General features: G+C 45.8%; 1 protein-coding gene across 4 annotated transcripts; it reads right to left on the reverse strand.

Moving 5' to 3' along the window:
• Positions 1-3,589: 3,589 nt before the first annotated feature.
• Positions 3,590-15,006, reverse strand: RAP2C (RAP2C, member of RAS oncogene family). Of its 4 annotated transcripts, none has more exons than XR_015259655.1 (5): positions 14,990-15,005; positions 14,499-14,911; positions 12,350-12,669; positions 5,995-6,116; positions 3,590-4,523 (listed from the first exon to the last, which is right to left on the reverse strand). XR_015259655.1 is itself a non-coding variant. In XM_086756104.1 (4 exons), exons 2-3 carry the CDS (start codon positions 14,769-14,771, stop codon positions 12,391-12,393), a joined length of 552 nt encoding a protein of 183 aa, XP_086612230.1. In that variant the 5' UTR covers positions 14,772-14,911; positions 14,990-15,005; the 3' UTR covers positions 4,554-6,116; positions 12,350-12,390. The 4 variants fall into 4 exon arrangements, 1 of the variants encoding a protein (XP_086612230.1); XR_015259656.1 differs by lacking the exon at positions 3,590-4,523 and adding an exon at positions 4,554-4,795 and having other exon boundaries at positions 6,044-6,116; positions 14,990-15,006; XR_015259654.1 differs by lacking the exon at positions 3,590-4,523 and adding an exon at positions 4,554-4,795.
• Positions 15,007-16,427: the final 1,421 nt, after the last annotated feature.

Raw genomic sequence — 16,427 nt, forward strand, 5'->3', positions numbered from 1 at the left:
GGGATTCTCCCCCTCTACTCTGCCCTGGTGAGACCCCACCTGCAGTACTGTGTCCAGTTCTGGAGCCCCCAACACAAGAAGGACATGGACCACTTGGAGAAGGCCTAGAGGAGGCCACGAAGATGATAAGAGGGCTGGAGTACCTCTCCTATGAGGACAGGCTGAGAGAGTTGGGGCTGTTCAGCCTGGAGAAGAGAAGGCTCTGGGGAGACCTGATAGCGGTCTTCCAGTACCTCAAGGGGGCCTACAGGAAAGATGGGGAGAGGCTGTTCAGTAGGGCCTGTTGTGATCGGACGAGGGGTAATGGTTTTAAAATAGAGGGGGGTAGATTTAGATTGGATATTAGGAAAAAAATTTTTACAATGAGGGTTGTAGAACACTGGAACTGTAGAACATTCAAGGCCAGGCTGGATGAGGCTCTGAGCAACCTGATCTGGTTGGAGATGTCCCTCCTCCTTGCAGGGGGGTTGGACTAGATGACCTTTGAAGGTCCCTTCCAACTCTAACCATTCTATGATTCCATGATTCTATCAAATGTATGAAAGATACTAATACTTTTCATAAATCTGAGAAATTTTTAACTTTGTTTTTTGGGTTCTAGCCCACTTACTTATTTAGATGCAAGAAGTCCAGTTTCAAAACTCTTCTACAATGCTGGTGCAGCTGATTCCAGGTAAGTCCAAGCACCTCCCCGTCTTTAACACAGCCTTCCACATCATGCCCCCAGGAGGGAAGTGCTACAATTACCATTTTTCTTCCAAGACAAAAACAATTGAGGTCACCCAGTAACTGGCAGCCTCTTGGAGTCTCAGATCCCACGCAAGCCTAATCACTGCAGATATGATTTAGAGGAAGTAAATCACTGTTAGAAAGCTGCCACAGCACACTCAGATAGAATCAGCAGAACATCAAGGAGCGTGGACACACTACAAACCAAACAAACAGCAAAACCTGCCTATGGGTGAATATTTTGCAGGTTCCTGTAACATGAGAGACTCTTCCACATCAATTATTGCAATCATTTTTCCAGATACTTTGGAGGGACCTGAAGAGAACCTCAGTTTTGAAAGAGAGCACCAGAGGCAAGTAAGTTGATTCCATACTAAATACACTATTTCCAGAGAGAACAGCAAATTTTATCCCCTACGATCTTGTAATTGAACTGTACCAACGCTGCCAGCCAAGCTATTGTAAGCTCAATGCTGCCCTCAGCAGAGCCAGCAAACTACTACAGCTAGGATACGACCTTTGAATTGAACGCTGCTGCTGATTTACAGTTGAAAAGTCCATCTTCTCTGCTCCTCGCAGCTGTATTGACCAGGCAGAGATAAAAGTGACTACTTAAAAAAAACCCAAAAGCCACATTATTTCACTTTCAGAGAGTGCAGAGCACAGGGCCACCTCATCTCTTGGCAGAGCTTGCCCGCAGCGACTAGCTCTACATGCACTTCCTTCCAGTTTCCGAGTGACTCACCGAACTGAAGCGCTTACCAGCAAATCAAACTACCAGGCGTGCTGACTTTTCAGCAGAGGTAAGTTAAACAAGTCAACAGATACTGTTTTAGAACCCATCTCTCATTTTAATTAAAACGAGACACTTCCACCTAGCTTCCAACTGTAATTACAGCCAAGCCAATTAGGGCAGATAACAGCGTAGGGCTCTACTCAAGGTGTGGCCGGCGGTTCACCCTTCACCCACGCAGGGCATCTCCTGTACTTCCTCCCAGGGCTGCCACTGCTGCAGGGTTTATGCAGTTGGTGGTTCAGAGCCAAGGGCAGCCAGCCAGGCTGCAAGGCCCAACTCTGCCCTCATTAGCAATTCATTTACGTGTCACCTGTGCTACGTGGGGGAGCAGGGTGGGGAAGAGTCCTCTCCTCTGTGCTGCGGTTAGCTCCTGCTCTCCAAACATGCTGGGGGGACATACCTGTCCTCTGGCTGCACAGGGGAAGTGGAACACTGGGGAGCTTTCGGCATGGCCCATGCACTTTTACAGCAGGAACTGTTAAAGCACAGAGAAAGCTGCCTAGGAAACCCTACAGCTAGCCTGGGTTTAAAGCAACATGATGTCGTCACACCTATTTTACAAAGGACACTACTCAACTATTCATACAGCAGCAGCCAAGTTCATTCTCAGCACCAAGACTTTTGAAAGATAACGGCCTTAAACATAAATCTCACACGCTTCCTTAGAACCCCCAACCCAGACTATGTTGTACCATCACCCTGCTGTAAAGTCACAGGGACTTACTGGCTGTACTGGCACTCACTTCCCAGCCTCCAAGCAGGAAGCAGTTTGCTTAGTTACACTGAGCCATAAAGAACTGGGAATACTATTGCTCAATGCTTTTAAACCCCATGAGAAATCACACTCAGACAGTGATTAGCCCACTTGTTACACCTCCACGCAGACCACTCCTGACGTGTCAGCTACCACACTCACTGACACCAGCCAGAACAGCGCATGCTTCACCCTCAGCCTCTCAGCAAGGTTAAGGGAAGAATACATTTCATCCAAAATTACCCAGAAGGGCAGTCTGTCCTTCTTCTCTGTCATCTTCCTCTCGAGATGGAAACTACTCCTCCATCTCAGTGAAGGAAGTATGAGCAGGAAGAAGAAACAGCATAGAAACCAATCTTCAAGATAAGGCCAACGCTGTTTTAGCTGGAGGAGGGGCGGTAAGCATCCTAGGTGGTTTTGCCTATTGACACATCACTGGGGACTGAAGGTACTAATGTAGCAAGTTTTTCTACACTTGAATCACATTTTACATCAATTACAAATTTTACATCAATTAACAGCCAGTACCAAGACTGTAAGTTCTGAGGAAGATGCACTTTTTGCTACAGGGCCCAGATGACATCCACTGGCTTAGCAAATCCAAGGCTTTTACTGAGCATTTAAGATAATTGTTATCATACAGCTCTGGGCACTCTCAGTTGGAAGGTATTCTAGAAAAATCTTCTGCTTCTCCTGAGGCAGAGCTCCAAGAGCGCTTACTTTGCTGATGTGGTAGAAAGATGCCAGTTCTGGCTTCCTACGGCAGAGAGCAGCTAGAGACACTGTAAGATTGCCATCTTCACACACACAAAAGCCTACATAAAAAATAAGAACGTTACAGACTTGGGCAAGACAAACAGACACTTCCTTTGAATAAAGCTTTGTCGTTCCAACCTGTGAGGAGAGGCACCATTGCTGCTTTGAACAGGCTCCCCAGCTCACAGAGCAGCCCCTGCCTCGCACAGGAAGACAGTGCACAGCCCCTGCTCCCCCCTCCTCTCTACTTGGAGCACTTGGGACTGAGAGCTTTACACCCAGTCTGAGCACAGTTGCACACCCCGTTTCCCTGAGCTGGAAGGAGTCATTCATGATAATTCAGATGTGGTTACTATGTTTAGAATAAAGAGTACCTCAAAAAAAAAAGCCACCCCAAAAAACCCCCCAAAACCAGAAAACCTAACAAACAAACAACAACAACAAAAAAAACCCACCACCAACGCCCCACCAAAAAACCCACAAAAACCCAAAAGGCAGCTTGTCAGTTCAGCCCACTTCAGAAGAAGACATTGAACACAGGCTAGTCACCCCAGTTTGGTAATACAGGTATCTATTTTATTAAAAAAGTTACAAACAGGTGGACTGTAGGGTCATCTTACAAAATGACAAGAATGAATTCTACTGGAAAAAACTTTTTACAAAGCATTATAGGTAATTGTTCCATTTTTGCACTTGTTATTCCAGATTTCACCTATCACTGATAAAGATACAGTACATTAGATACATGATGTTAGGTTACATTTTTATTTGTAGAGCCCTACTGCAGTGATTTGAACAACTCCTAAACAGATGCCGTAGTAAAGACAATACATATTGCATTTATTATTAGCCTCTTACTCTAATAAGCAACTTCACATGCAATCTATTGAGGAAGCCTAAAACAACTTTTGGTCCCTTTTTCCCCCCAAAGTGTGCTGAAGAAACCATCTCTCATTTTCCCAGTCCTGTCACTCTAAGCTAGTTCAAGTTTTTTTTAAGGTTTTTTTTTTTTTCTTTTTCTCCTTTTTTTTTTTTTTTGCGCTGAGGTCAATGAAAATAAACACTGGTTTGATAACTACTCATAGGAATAAACCACTGATTAATATTAACCAACTTTCCCCCCTTAGACAAAGGAAAACTAAGATCTTTATGAATCACTTTTATTTTCTATTACTTCCTTACAACCTACAAAAAAAGATCAACAACCACCACTTAAAAAAAACCTACTCTGAATACAAGGTTTGGTTTAATTCTGATATTAAAGTGCAAACCTAAGTATTAGCCTCAGCCTATTTATAAAGTTTGTACAAGCAGGGGGAAAAAAAAAAATTCAAGTAACCTCACAGGAAAAAAAAAAAAAAAAAAAAAAAAAAATCAGGTGTTTCGATACCCAAGCAGAAAACCTGGTGTCCTCTTCTTTTCAGGATTCAAATTCAACACTGAATGTAGACTCAGACTCTTTATTTCTGCTAACCCTGTAAAGTCAGCCTGCATTATTACCAATAAAACACATTAATGTTGAGATACTGTACCGGTGATCATTTATTGTTTTAAACGCCATCATCCACAATACAATTCATTGAGTTTTAAACTGCTTAACCTCATATATCCATCACTGCTTTTACTGGAGCTTTTCTCAAAGTTATTTAGCTATTACAAGGAAAGAATGTACATTTCTAGAAGCATGTTCAAATGACTAAAGCTGGGCTCCTAAAAACCTAGAACTTTGGTGCAGTAGGTGAGCTGCAGTTATTAAGTCTCTGCAAAAAAAAAGTACACATTTTAAACCACTGCTAGAAAAAGCTCTCATGTATGCAACATGTTAATAAAACTGAACAAAAAGATTTCATCTGTTCTTTGTACATTTTCATTCTGCTTTTTATACCTGTGTTATTGTTAAAATTTTCAAGTATTCAGAGAAAATGTTGATCAGGTAAACAATAAGGAAGGCAATGGCTGTTTAAAGCACACTTGCAGTTAGTATCACTGAAACCTGGTGCTTTTCCCCTTGTTACACCAACTTGTCTCTAATATTAAACTTGTTTATTGGGGAAAAAAAAAAACCTCAAACTAAAAAGCAATTTGTGACAGTGCAAGAAAAACTTTAACAAATATTGCTTTGAAGTATTACTCAGAAAGACAAATATTAGGAACTATAAAATGTAAAGTGATCTTATTTGCATTAGATTTACATGTGCAGAGGTCTACTAGATGTCTCTTAATGAACCAGGCAAAGCTGAATCTAGCCTACTGACAAGGCATACAGCCCATTTTGAAGGATACATTATCCCTTTTCAAAGGCATAAAGAAGCTATTTGTAAACAAGCAAGTTTAGAAACTCAGTAGAGGGAGAAGTGTGCTGCCATTTTTCAATGCTACAATTGTCATTTTTTATTAAACGAGTTTAAGAAACCCATGACTGCAGGAAAAGAAACATCAGCTGGAGACTTTCCATCCCATTCCAAGTAATCCCTGTTGTCAAATCGGACCAGTTACAAACACAATATTACAGCTGCATTTGCCAAGAAGAGGGATACTGCATCCATACAACAGAGACACCTTCAGTATCCTTTCATGACACTGTCACATGTAAACAAAAAGTCTCAAAGAATGACCAGCTAACATTGTAGGAGAAAACTTTGCAAATAGAAATAAGCACTGATGCGAGGTAATATACAGAAGTAACCATTTGTTTAAGGCTCAATTTATTCTCCATTAAAACTCTCTTCTTTTAAAAGGCATTGAGTAGGTAATACTGAGTTTAAGTATTTAATAAATACAAGTTCAGAAATTGATTAAAGAAATCAATTAAAATATTAAAAATGAACTCTTGCATATTAGCCATTATATGAACTTAGAAAGCTATAAAAGGACTGATAGATAAAGAACAGATTTTTAAACATATGGTAAACATGCTAAGCGTTCTGATTAAGGTGTGTGGATCCTGCAGGCCACCAACCTTACGCACTTAGATGTATGGCAATGTGCTGTAATAGAGACAGGTTTACCAAGGCTCAGCTCTGCAACCTGGGCTGAAAGTTCTCCAAAGCAGCATCTGTGCAAGTTTCCTCTGAGTTTTATCTGCAATTTAAACAAAATAACTAATGAAAGCCATATTCAATACACATTTAAAGTGAACTCAGCTTCTCCCAGTGTGGAACAGATAGTTTTCCATAAGAACTCCACAGCGCTGCTTTCCACAGCAGCATTCTTGAAGTTCTCCTCCTCTAATTCTGGCAATACAAGAGGCAAGCAGGTAACAACTTATTGCTATGAACTTTGTAACACCTGCCCCTGTGGGATACTAAATTGCTTCTAAAGATCTGAAACAGCTAGGAAATTTAAGTTCTCCTGTACAGAGACACATGCACCAGGCTTTGCCTTGGTGGTGAGGAGGCACTACATCACCCTGCAACATGAAGCAATGGCATTTTGCATGAATTCTGGGAACAGGTAGATGAGGCAACTAATCCAGTTTTGACATTTCAGTTCTCAGCATTCAGATCCTCTAAGTTACTACTAAAAAAAAAAACCCTTAGTATTGATCAGATTTAGCCTCAGCAGGGACACAATTGCATGCCACTGTTCTCAATCAAGCACACAAATGTAAGTAGTGTGACCAATACATCTTTGTATTTGTGATATCGTGCTTGCACTTCACAAGATTTATCTGCAGAGATATCCTAAAAGCTGCAGTTGAAGCTCAAAGACTACAGAAACCTGTCCTTCATATGCACATGCATGCACTCCACTGAAGCTTGATGCCTGGCTTTTCAGGGATTTTGATGAGTCTTCACTATTCTTGAAGTTATTTCTTCACAGGAGTCAGGACCTTATGTTTCTTATTGTACTGTTTCTTTTCAGCTCTCAATTTGCTCTCAATTAACAGTTTGTCACTACAGAGCGCTCTGACAGTCAGGGCTCCCCTTCCTGCCTAACAGCTGGCCACCCCCAACATTCAGGAACAAGACTCCTGTAGTGACAGGAGCAGTCAGGTTTTGCTTGCTTGCTCATTTGTTTTCCAGCTAGCAGTAATTCTCACCCAGTCTGGTGAGCATGTGTCCCTTCACACACTGTTGCTGGTCCATGAGTGTTAGATGGGGAGGGTTTCTCTACTGTCCAAACAGCATACAAACACTTAGCTTTTAACAGGGATAGCTTAGACATGCTTAATAGGTGCTCTATCTTTGCTTAGAGCACAGGAGAGGCTCTAAGCCTCTAAAAACCATTTACAGTGCAGCTCTTCATCCTACAAGAGTTAGGTCCATCCCAAAACTTCACCTAAATCCAGCATCCAGTGCTCTGGCCAGCGGGGTATAGTAACAGAAAAAGCAAGTAATAGTATTTTCCTCCATGTGCTCTTTCAGCATCCCCGTACGTGCAGGTTAGGGACCTCCCAATTGAGATTTGTCATCTTTCCATTTAACTTGTGCTTAGTTACTACAATTAGCACCATATAGCACCTTATCTGGCTTCGTTTGCCCACAAAATTTGTATAGCACACTGTCGTGGTTTTGTTAGTGAGGGGGGGCCTAAGGTGGCAGCTTCTGTAGGAAACTGCTAGAAGTCGCTCCCCTTTGTTCAGTGGACTTGGCCAGGCCTAGGGCGGACCCGCTGCTGGCCAAGGCCGAGCCGATTGGTAGCAGAATGTTCCGTGATAACGCCTCTGCGATAACGTATTTAAGAAGGGGAAAACAGGAAAAAAAAAAAAAAAAAAGAGAAGATGTGAAGAAGCTGAGCGGGGGCAGAGGTGCAGAGGGGGAGGCGCAGGCCTCATGGGCCTTGCAGGCCTCACCCTCTGGCCTCTCGCCAGGCAGACTCAGTCCAGCCTGGCTGCAAGAAGTGGAAAGGAGATGAGAAGTGAATAAGATGTAAAAAAAGATCCTGAGAGACATCTACCAGCCTGTTGTGAGGAACGGCTGCAGACGCCAAGGTCAGTTCAGAAGGAGGGGGAGGAGTAATGCGGCTCCTGGCCAAGATTCCCCTGCAGCCTGTGGTGACGACCATGGTGGAGCAGGTTGTCCCCCTGCAGCCCATGGAGGCCCACGGAGGGGCAGAGATCCACCTGCAGCCCATGAAGGACCCCGTACCGGGGGAGGTGGATGCCTGAAGGCAGCTGTGGCCCATGGAGGGCCCGCTGGGACAGCTGTTCTGGAGGGACTGCACCCGTGGAAGAGATGACCCACGCCGGAGCAGTTCCACGAAGGACTGTGGCGTAGGGGTGGGACCCCACGCTGGAGCAGGGGAGGAATGTGAGGAGTTCTTCCCCCGACCATGAAGCAGCGGCGTGAAACAACGTATGATGAACTGACCACAACCCCCATTCCCTCTTCCCCCCTGTGCCGCTCAGGGTGGGGGGAAGGTAGTAGAGATAATGTTAAGCTTGGGAAGAGGGAGGGGTGGAGGGAGGTTATCTTGTTCTCTGTCTCATTATCCTGCTGTTTGTAGTAATAAATGAATAGTTTTCCCCAAGTCGAGTCTGTTTTGCCCGTGACGGTAACTTTAAGGATTTCTCCCTGTCCTTATCTCAAACCTCGAGCCGTTTTTCTTATATTTTCTCTCCCTGTTCTCTCGGAAGGTGGGGGGAGTGAGAGAGAGACTGCGTAGTCTGGTCCTGGTCAGGGCTGAACTGCGACACACACTCTTCTGCGAGCAGGCAGGAGAGAGGGGGATATTAGACAATCTAGAAGGATAAATTTGTCTGTACTGCATAACCACACAGACCAGAAGACAGTACACTTTCAGTTTTTATGCCTAGAGCAGACTACTCTTCCTTCAGCACTTGCTAATACCAGTTACTCATGAATAGAGGGGCCAGAAATCATCAATACAATCACAGAATGGTTTGGGTTGGAAGGGACCTTTGATGGCCACCCAGTCCAACCCCCCTGCAAGGAGCAGGGACATCTCCAACCGGATCAGGTTGCTCAGAGCCCTGTCCAACCTGGCCTTGAATGTTTCCAGGGATGGGGCATCCACCACCCCTCTTGGCAACCTGTGCCAGTGTTCCACCACCCTCACTGTAAAATTTTTTTTCCTTATATCAGCATCAGTCTTTCACCCCAACATTAAGCTGTTCCAAATCTGATTAGTACCTCTACAGAAAACCTTTAACACATCAGCACTGTAACAGGTGTCATACTTAAAAGATTTAAAATACAAAACACTGTCATATTGAAAATTCAAGAGAAATACTAGAGCAAGGAACAGAGAGCAGCTACTGGAAATTGCTGAACGCAATAATGAAATGACAGAAGATTACTGCAGAAGCAGGAAAGGGGAGGGGGTGAAACAGGATGCAAGAACAACGCACATTTTTAAAAGGAACTATGGGTTATCCTGATTATGTAGTTATGTTCCATCCTTTATTTCACCCCAGGCAGCTGACTGGAACAGTAGCTAGAGCTACTCAAAAACATTGTGAAGAACCTACACAACATCATACTTGACAGATAGGTTGTGGTGTCAGTACCAAAAAGAGGTAAGTGCTAGTTAAGCTTGACATAAAACCAGCCTTAGATAAAACCAGGTCCAGCATATAATCCACCCTCCACCCCTCCCATTCATTTCTGTCAGAACTGTAGAGACACAAACTGTTTCTATGTACTTAATTCTGAACTAAATTGTCCAGACCAAAGACTCCAAGACTCCTCATGGACACAGACAGGTCACAGAACGCAGAGCCCACTTCCTACACATAGGTTTTCAGATAGCTGGTTCCACTTCCTCAGTTTTACTTTACCTAGGAAGGGTCACCACTAAAGCAGATATTTGAGAAGCAGCAATTGTTCCCTGATCACAGATTACAGAATAATTACAAAACTGATTACAGCTATCACAAGACACCATCAGCAGCTCTCCTACACTAGAGCACATCAGACAGAAGTCATCAAGCAGCTATCATCAAGTTAATGAGAACCTACACCTACTCAATCAGAGAACAAGGATAGAGTGGGAGCCTGGAAGAAGCAAATATCCCAAAAGTGTGAGGCTGAATCGGAGCACAAAGCCTGTGAAGAGCCAGGACAAGTAACGAGGTTCCAGACATGGTGAGATCTGGACTGAAGAGGAAGCTGCTTAGAAAGGAAAGACTTACTTATTTGGCGCAGGTGACAAGACTACATTGGGCAGAAGCAACATCTCCTAAAAGCAAGGGAGTATTTTGCTGCTAGAGGCTTGATGCGACACTACAAGCCAGGTAGAATGACAGAGAGGAAATCTGTATGACAAAAGCTTAGGATCCTCGATCTCAAGAGATCACAAAGAGATCAGAATATAGTAGTTTCCTCTGAAGCATGAGCGTGCGTAGGAAACTCATCAAATATATGCATAAATTACAATTCAAACAAATGCAATATGGCCTTGTTCCCCACCTCAATTTCACCTTTAAGATTAAACTTGATATTTAACGCTAAATCCAGAAGCAGCCAGGTTACAAAGAAGTCTCTCCTAGAGGTAACAAATTCTGAAAGTATAAGTTTCATGGATAAAGGGCCTGATTTTGTCAGAGTGGAAGACAGCAACCTGCACAAGATGAACCACTAGTGACTCGGGGGAGAGCCGTTACCTTTGGCATGACACTTCAAGCCCACATACTCTCATTTGTGAAGCTGCCTTAGAAATATCTGAAACATTGTGTTACTGTACACAATTCAAGATATTAACCCTGCAGTACTCCACTAAAAAAGGAGTAATTCCTTTGATTTACTCCTTCCTACAGCCCTATAAGGCTCTGCATGTGTTAGGGATTAGTGTACAAGGAAAAGACTTCATTTGTATTTTTCTCTGCTCCAATACAAGCAGTTTGATTCCCTCTCAGCAAGCAAATCTTGAACTTACACACACCTCTTACATGCTGACAGCAGCCTTTTGTTATTTCACACAACTGGAGATAAAAACATTGTGTGTTACCTTTAGTATGACAGTGCTAGGGGTCATAAGGATCTCAAACTTTACATTCACAAAGCGCCTGATAACCATCTCAAAGCTTGTCTTTGAGACTTCACTCTCTGACCTTGCACTCAAGATTAAAGAGGATACATGGTCCAAAGCTTCCAGTAATAACCTATTTTTCCTCTTGTCACTCAGACACAAAAAGCTGCCTTGACTCAAGCAAGAGTTACTAACGTGGCAGTCAAAGCTTAAGCCTCAGTCAGTGCAGCTGTCAAGAAAGGCAGCTCTTTTCCCTGAATTTTCCTGTCCTCTCTCATCCCCACACTTGCCCTCAGAGATCAGATCGAGTTGTTTGCCAAGACAGGACTAACAGACAACGGAAGGTCTGATGGACCAGCTGGCTGCACGCAGAGTGTACCAATGATGTAGAAGTAACATGGTCCTTTTCAGTAAGGTGGATTCAAGCTGCTGATGGTGAAACCAGAGCTGCAACGGCTATGAGGGAAAAACAAGAGCGGGGGGGCTTCTAGAACCACCTCGCACGAATGACAGCACTGCTGCATGTGGGGAGGAACAGATCCACTTACACAATCAGGTGAAAAAGGTACTGAAGAAAGACCACCACACATGCGAAGGGCCAGGAGCAGCTACCCTTGCAGAAAAAAAAAAAAATGAAAATCAAAGCAATACCCAAGATAGGGGAAGCTTTATAGAGGCCCCTCTGACCACGGCGTTCTTGCCACACCTCTTATGAGTCACTGGGAAAGGACACAGTCATGCACTGGGAAGCCATTTTATAGTGTATTCCCTGCTCTGGAGATTTTAGATGAAGAGCACTTTGCACATGTCGGCTTCAAGCCACTCCTCACAACTCAGTGTGGTTCACTTTTAAACTTATTCCACTGATAAGGCAGAAAAGTTCTCTAAGTACATTCAGTTTCTGTACCATAGGATTTTTTTTTAAACAAGCTCAAAGTCTTCTCAGCAAAACTATTGGGAAACTTGGTCACAATAATCCCATTGAACTCCAAGGTAACACTCATTACTTGAAAATATCAGATACCAACTACAACCAGTAATGACACCCACTGCAACATCTCAAAACACTACTAAAGATAACGTAATGTCAAATGCAGCACTGACACTCAAAATAGGTGCAGATGAGATCAGGTGCAGATGATTTGTTTCATTGTAAAATTACTGCAAGTAAATGTGATGCTGCCTAACTAATGCGACTGAAGTAATCCAAGTCCATTTGACTCAAGTAATCACGTGCAACCAAATAGACAAGTTTCTGTCTCTTTCAGAGGAAGAGCTACCTCCAGGTGAAACTACTTGATTTCAGACTCCTTGTCACACTTTATCTGCTTACTTAAACAGCACGCTTATGCGCCTCAATTAGTTATGACTGTTCCACCAACCTGCTCTGTATGGCCATGATTGAGGTTTTTCTTAATTTCTCTCACTGGACGATGCAAGTTGTACAACACTGATCTTGTTTTTCAGGCAGGGAGGCATAGTTCATTTGCCTGACGATCTCAGCAAACAGTTCATCCACCATTGTTTTGCTCTTGGCTGACGTCTCCATGAAGGGACAGCCCCACTCCTGAGCCAGGGCTCTGCCTTCTGCAGATAAGACCTCCCTCTCCGACTCCAGATCCACTTTATTCCCCACTAGGATCAGAGGAACTTTCTCGTATCTCTTCACCCGGACAATCTGGTCCCTCATTGGCTTGATGTCCTGATCAAACAATCCAACTGGTTAGTACGTGTAAGTAATCACAGGAAATTGCTACATAACCACTAGAGAAGCACATTTTTAAAACCCTCACGTGCAATTGAACATTCAAAACACATCAGAAGACTTCTTAAATTCATATTAATATGGATCTAGAATTCAAAGTTTACTACTCATCTTTTATTAAAGTTAATTTTTATTTTCTGTGAATGCATACACATTTTACAAAGTGTATGAGTATACACAAACGGAAATCAACTACTGTACTCAAAGAAAGACTTTTGGTTCAGCTAGAGGAAGATACCAGTATAGGTGGTTTGAATTTATTTCAGTTTTCTGAAAAAAACCTGTCTCAAATCTAAAGACCTGTAACATTAGAAGTAGCATGCCACTACACAATCATTTAGGAAGCTCGTGTTTAGTTTACAGCTTGAGAAAGCTAGTAATCTAAGTAAAGTCTCCTCTCTTCTGGAATGCTTAGAATAATTCATTGTGAACATATTTAATCACATGTAAGTAACCAAATTAGATGCTGTAAAGAGATTTTATTACCTACAGATGCATTTATTCAAGTCAGAGCTAACACCAGTTTACACTTGAAAGCGAGTCAGCCTCCTCTGCCCCCTGAGTGTTTTAAGTTACTATCAGTACTACTCAGAGTTCTACAAATTCTTGCATAGTTGCGAGACAAAGCAATTTAAGTGTTTGAAGTTACCACTGTGTAAAAGAACTGCAGAGAGTGGTTCACACCCACAGGCTTCCGAGTAAACATGCTATAGACAGACAAGAATAATTAAATATTAACAAGGTGGATTACTAACTGTATTCCTCAAATAATGGGGACTCACTGGTGCTCAAAATAAGCGAAAATGGAGGGAGAAGCATCTCAATGTCATTGCTATTGTTTTCCAAACAAAGTATGTCTTCAGCTTGTACTGTTTTTCAAGAGGCTATTTCAAGGCCTCTGCTAAGATAAAGTTTAGCCTTCAGCAGAAGCAAACGTTCTGCTTCAGTGGGGGTGTGCAAGGTTTTGCCAAGCAGCTGGAATACACCCAACTCAGCAACTGAAGCCAACGCAGCAGCTGCAAATCCCTACACTGCATGCAGTGCTGCTAAATCTAGTTATTCCCCACAAAGAAAGCCTCACTTCTAGAGGCAGCTTAGACCAGTTATTGGCTGAGATGTTTCCATTTTTTTGAGAGTTTTAAAAGTATAAATGAAATCCAGACACACGTATTATCACATACGGCTTGCTTCTCTCCAGCACACCACCTACACTGTAAAAGCATTGAGTTTACGCTGCACAGGAATACGTTCTGGGGAGGGAAGGGGCAGAAAATAGCAGCTTACTTAACAAGTCACAACCGCAGAACAATAAGTCTCTCTTCAAGAACAAGTGAAGAAACAGGCCTTTTAAGAAGTAGGAGGGGAAAAAAAAAAAGGGAAGTCTCGATTTTAATATCGAGTGATTTGTTCATAAAAGGGGATTGCCAAAAGATTTCTGCTGGGGAAGTGGGAGTGGGTCATTGTTCTCCCAACACTGCGTGGGATTTAACAGCGGTGGCACCCTGATAAGTACCTGCAGAGCAAGCAGTTTTCCATCAGGAAGCAGGGCTGCTAAATGCGCTTTCAAGCGGGGCATTTTCACTTTTGCCCCTTCGGAGATAAAGAGCTTTATACACCCTCACGGCCAACCCTTCTTCCTGGGCCCAACTTCCTCCTGGGCCCAGCGCCCTCCCCGGGGCAGGAACGGCTGCGTCCCAGGAGAGGAGGCCGGGGCCAGCCGCCTCCCCGCCCCACCGAGCTGCCGCCCCCGCCCCGGGCCCGGTTACCTGGAAGCTCTGCTGGTTGACCAGGCTGTAGACGAGGATGAAGCCCTGGCCGTTTTTGATGTAGAGATCGCGCATGGAGGCGAACTGCTCGGTACCCGCCGTGTCGAGGATCTCCAGCACCGAGGGGGACGAGTCCACCTCGATCTCCTTGCGGTAGAAGTCCTCGATGGTGGGGTCGTACTTCTCGATGAAGGTCCCGGTGACGAACTGCACCGTCAGGGCGGACTTCCCCACCCCCCCGCTGCCCAGCACCACCACCTTGTACTCCCGCATCGGGCCCCGCAGCCGCTCGCCGCTCCCCCGCCGGGCCCGCCGTCGCCGCGGCCCGGGCCTAGGGCAGGCGGCAGCGCGGCCCTCGCATAGCCCCGGCCCGCCTGAGGAGAAGGGCGAGGCCCCGCCGCTCCCGCGCCGTCCTGAGGGGAAGAGACAGCCGTTAGGGCCCGGCTGGGCCCGGGCCCGGGCCCGCCGTCGCCCGCCACCCCGCTCCTTACCGCCGCGCCTCACTCCATCCCGCCGCGCCTCAGCCGCGGGAACCGCCCGGCAGCCACCGCCCCCGCCCGGAAGAATTATGCTGCAGCACCCGGAGGCGCGCCCCTCCCCGCCGCTTTCTCCGGTCACTTCCGGCGCCGAGCTCCGGCAGCGCAGGCCGGGCACACCCCGCGACGTTCTGCGTCACCGCAGCGCCCGGACGCTTAAGGCGGCGACATCCGCCGCGGGGGACCGGTTTGCGTGTGGCACCGAGGCAGCCCCCCTCGCCTTCCGCGGGGGGACGGCTTTGCGTGTGGCACCGAGGCGCTCCCCTCACCTCCCCCGGGGGGACGGGTTTACGTGTGGCACCGAGGCGTCCTCCCTGGCCGGCGGCGGCGGGGGGCTCCACCCCAACATGGCGGTTGCCGGCGGCCCCCGGCTGCGACAGGGGTGCCCTGGCCGGGCCGGGAGGCGGCACACGGGCAGGCTGTCCCCGGGCTGTGCGGCCAGACGCGCCCCGCGGTGTCCCCTCATGCCCTCGCCGGGAAGAGCCCTACCGGGTTGGCGAATGGGGAGGGGCGGCGGGGGCGCGGCCCTGCGGGGAAAGGGCCGGTGGCACGGGCAGTGGCTGGCAGGGAAGGTGGGGAGAGAAAGTACACCGTCATCGTGACTTTACATCCCTGCCAGCGTGCTGCTGGTAAAGGGGGCTTATAAAGGATGTTCTCTCTACTTACAGGCCTTGTCCCGTGTCCTTAGGCCTTCCCGGCTGCAGCAAGAGGCACCACATCTCACAGCGCGGTGTCGCGTGCTTCCCCAGAGGTTTTGCTTTTCCCTCCGGTTTTCTTTCCCTCGGAGCCCTTTGCGTGAAGATCAGCCCAGAACCGGTGCTAACTCTCCCAAACAGTTCACCGGTGTGCAGCGGCTCCGGGGTGCTGGGTCTCTGGGGCAGCCCACCCAGATGCATCCCTGGGCACTTTTGGAATTGGCCCTGGCGTTTCCCCCATCCATGAATTCTCTCCCCCCCCCCGGCGTTGTTAAGAAGACATAACTGAAAAGAATAAACAGATGTTTTCTTTTGAAAATAAAACCTCTCAGTCTCTTCAAACCTGACTCAATTGTTGACACAAAGCATTTCCACCCGAAAAAGCTGCCCTCTAATATAACCAAATTTGTTTTTGGGTACAGGGCTGCTGCTTCTCACAGTCTGCAGAATTTCAGCAGGTACATGTAAGATTTGTCCCTTGCCTCCATGCATAACCTGTTTGAAAGTCTGGGGCAGACCTGGCCATTTGTCCATGATGTGTCTGTCCCGCGCTTCCAGTGGGCCCTAGAGAGGTGCCTGGTCAAGGCATCATCCAAAGACACAAAGGTACTGTAGACGTGGCTCTGCTGGTGGCTGGTTTTGCAAATAGCATTATTTCATTCACTTTCTTTCCATAAAGAGAATATGTCCATTATGGG

This window comes from Chlamydotis macqueenii, chromosome 11 (genome assembly GCF_036417535.1).
Source record: "Chlamydotis macqueenii isolate bChlMac1 chromosome 11, bChlMac1.mat, whole genome shotgun sequence".
NCBI classification, from domain to species: domain Eukaryota; kingdom Metazoa; phylum Chordata; class Aves; order Otidiformes; family Otididae; genus Chlamydotis; species Chlamydotis macqueenii.

Bases quoted from the DNA above. Each gene is read 5' to 3' on its own strand.
- RAP2C (XM_086756104.1), bottom strand. From the start codon at position 14,771: ATGCGGGAGTACAAGGTGGTGGTGCTGGGCAGCGGGGGGGTGGGGAAG. The intron at 12,670-14,498 runs GTAACCGGGCCC...TTGTTTGATCAG, and splicing joins TCAACCAGCAGAGCTTCCAG to GACATCAAGCCAATGAGGGA.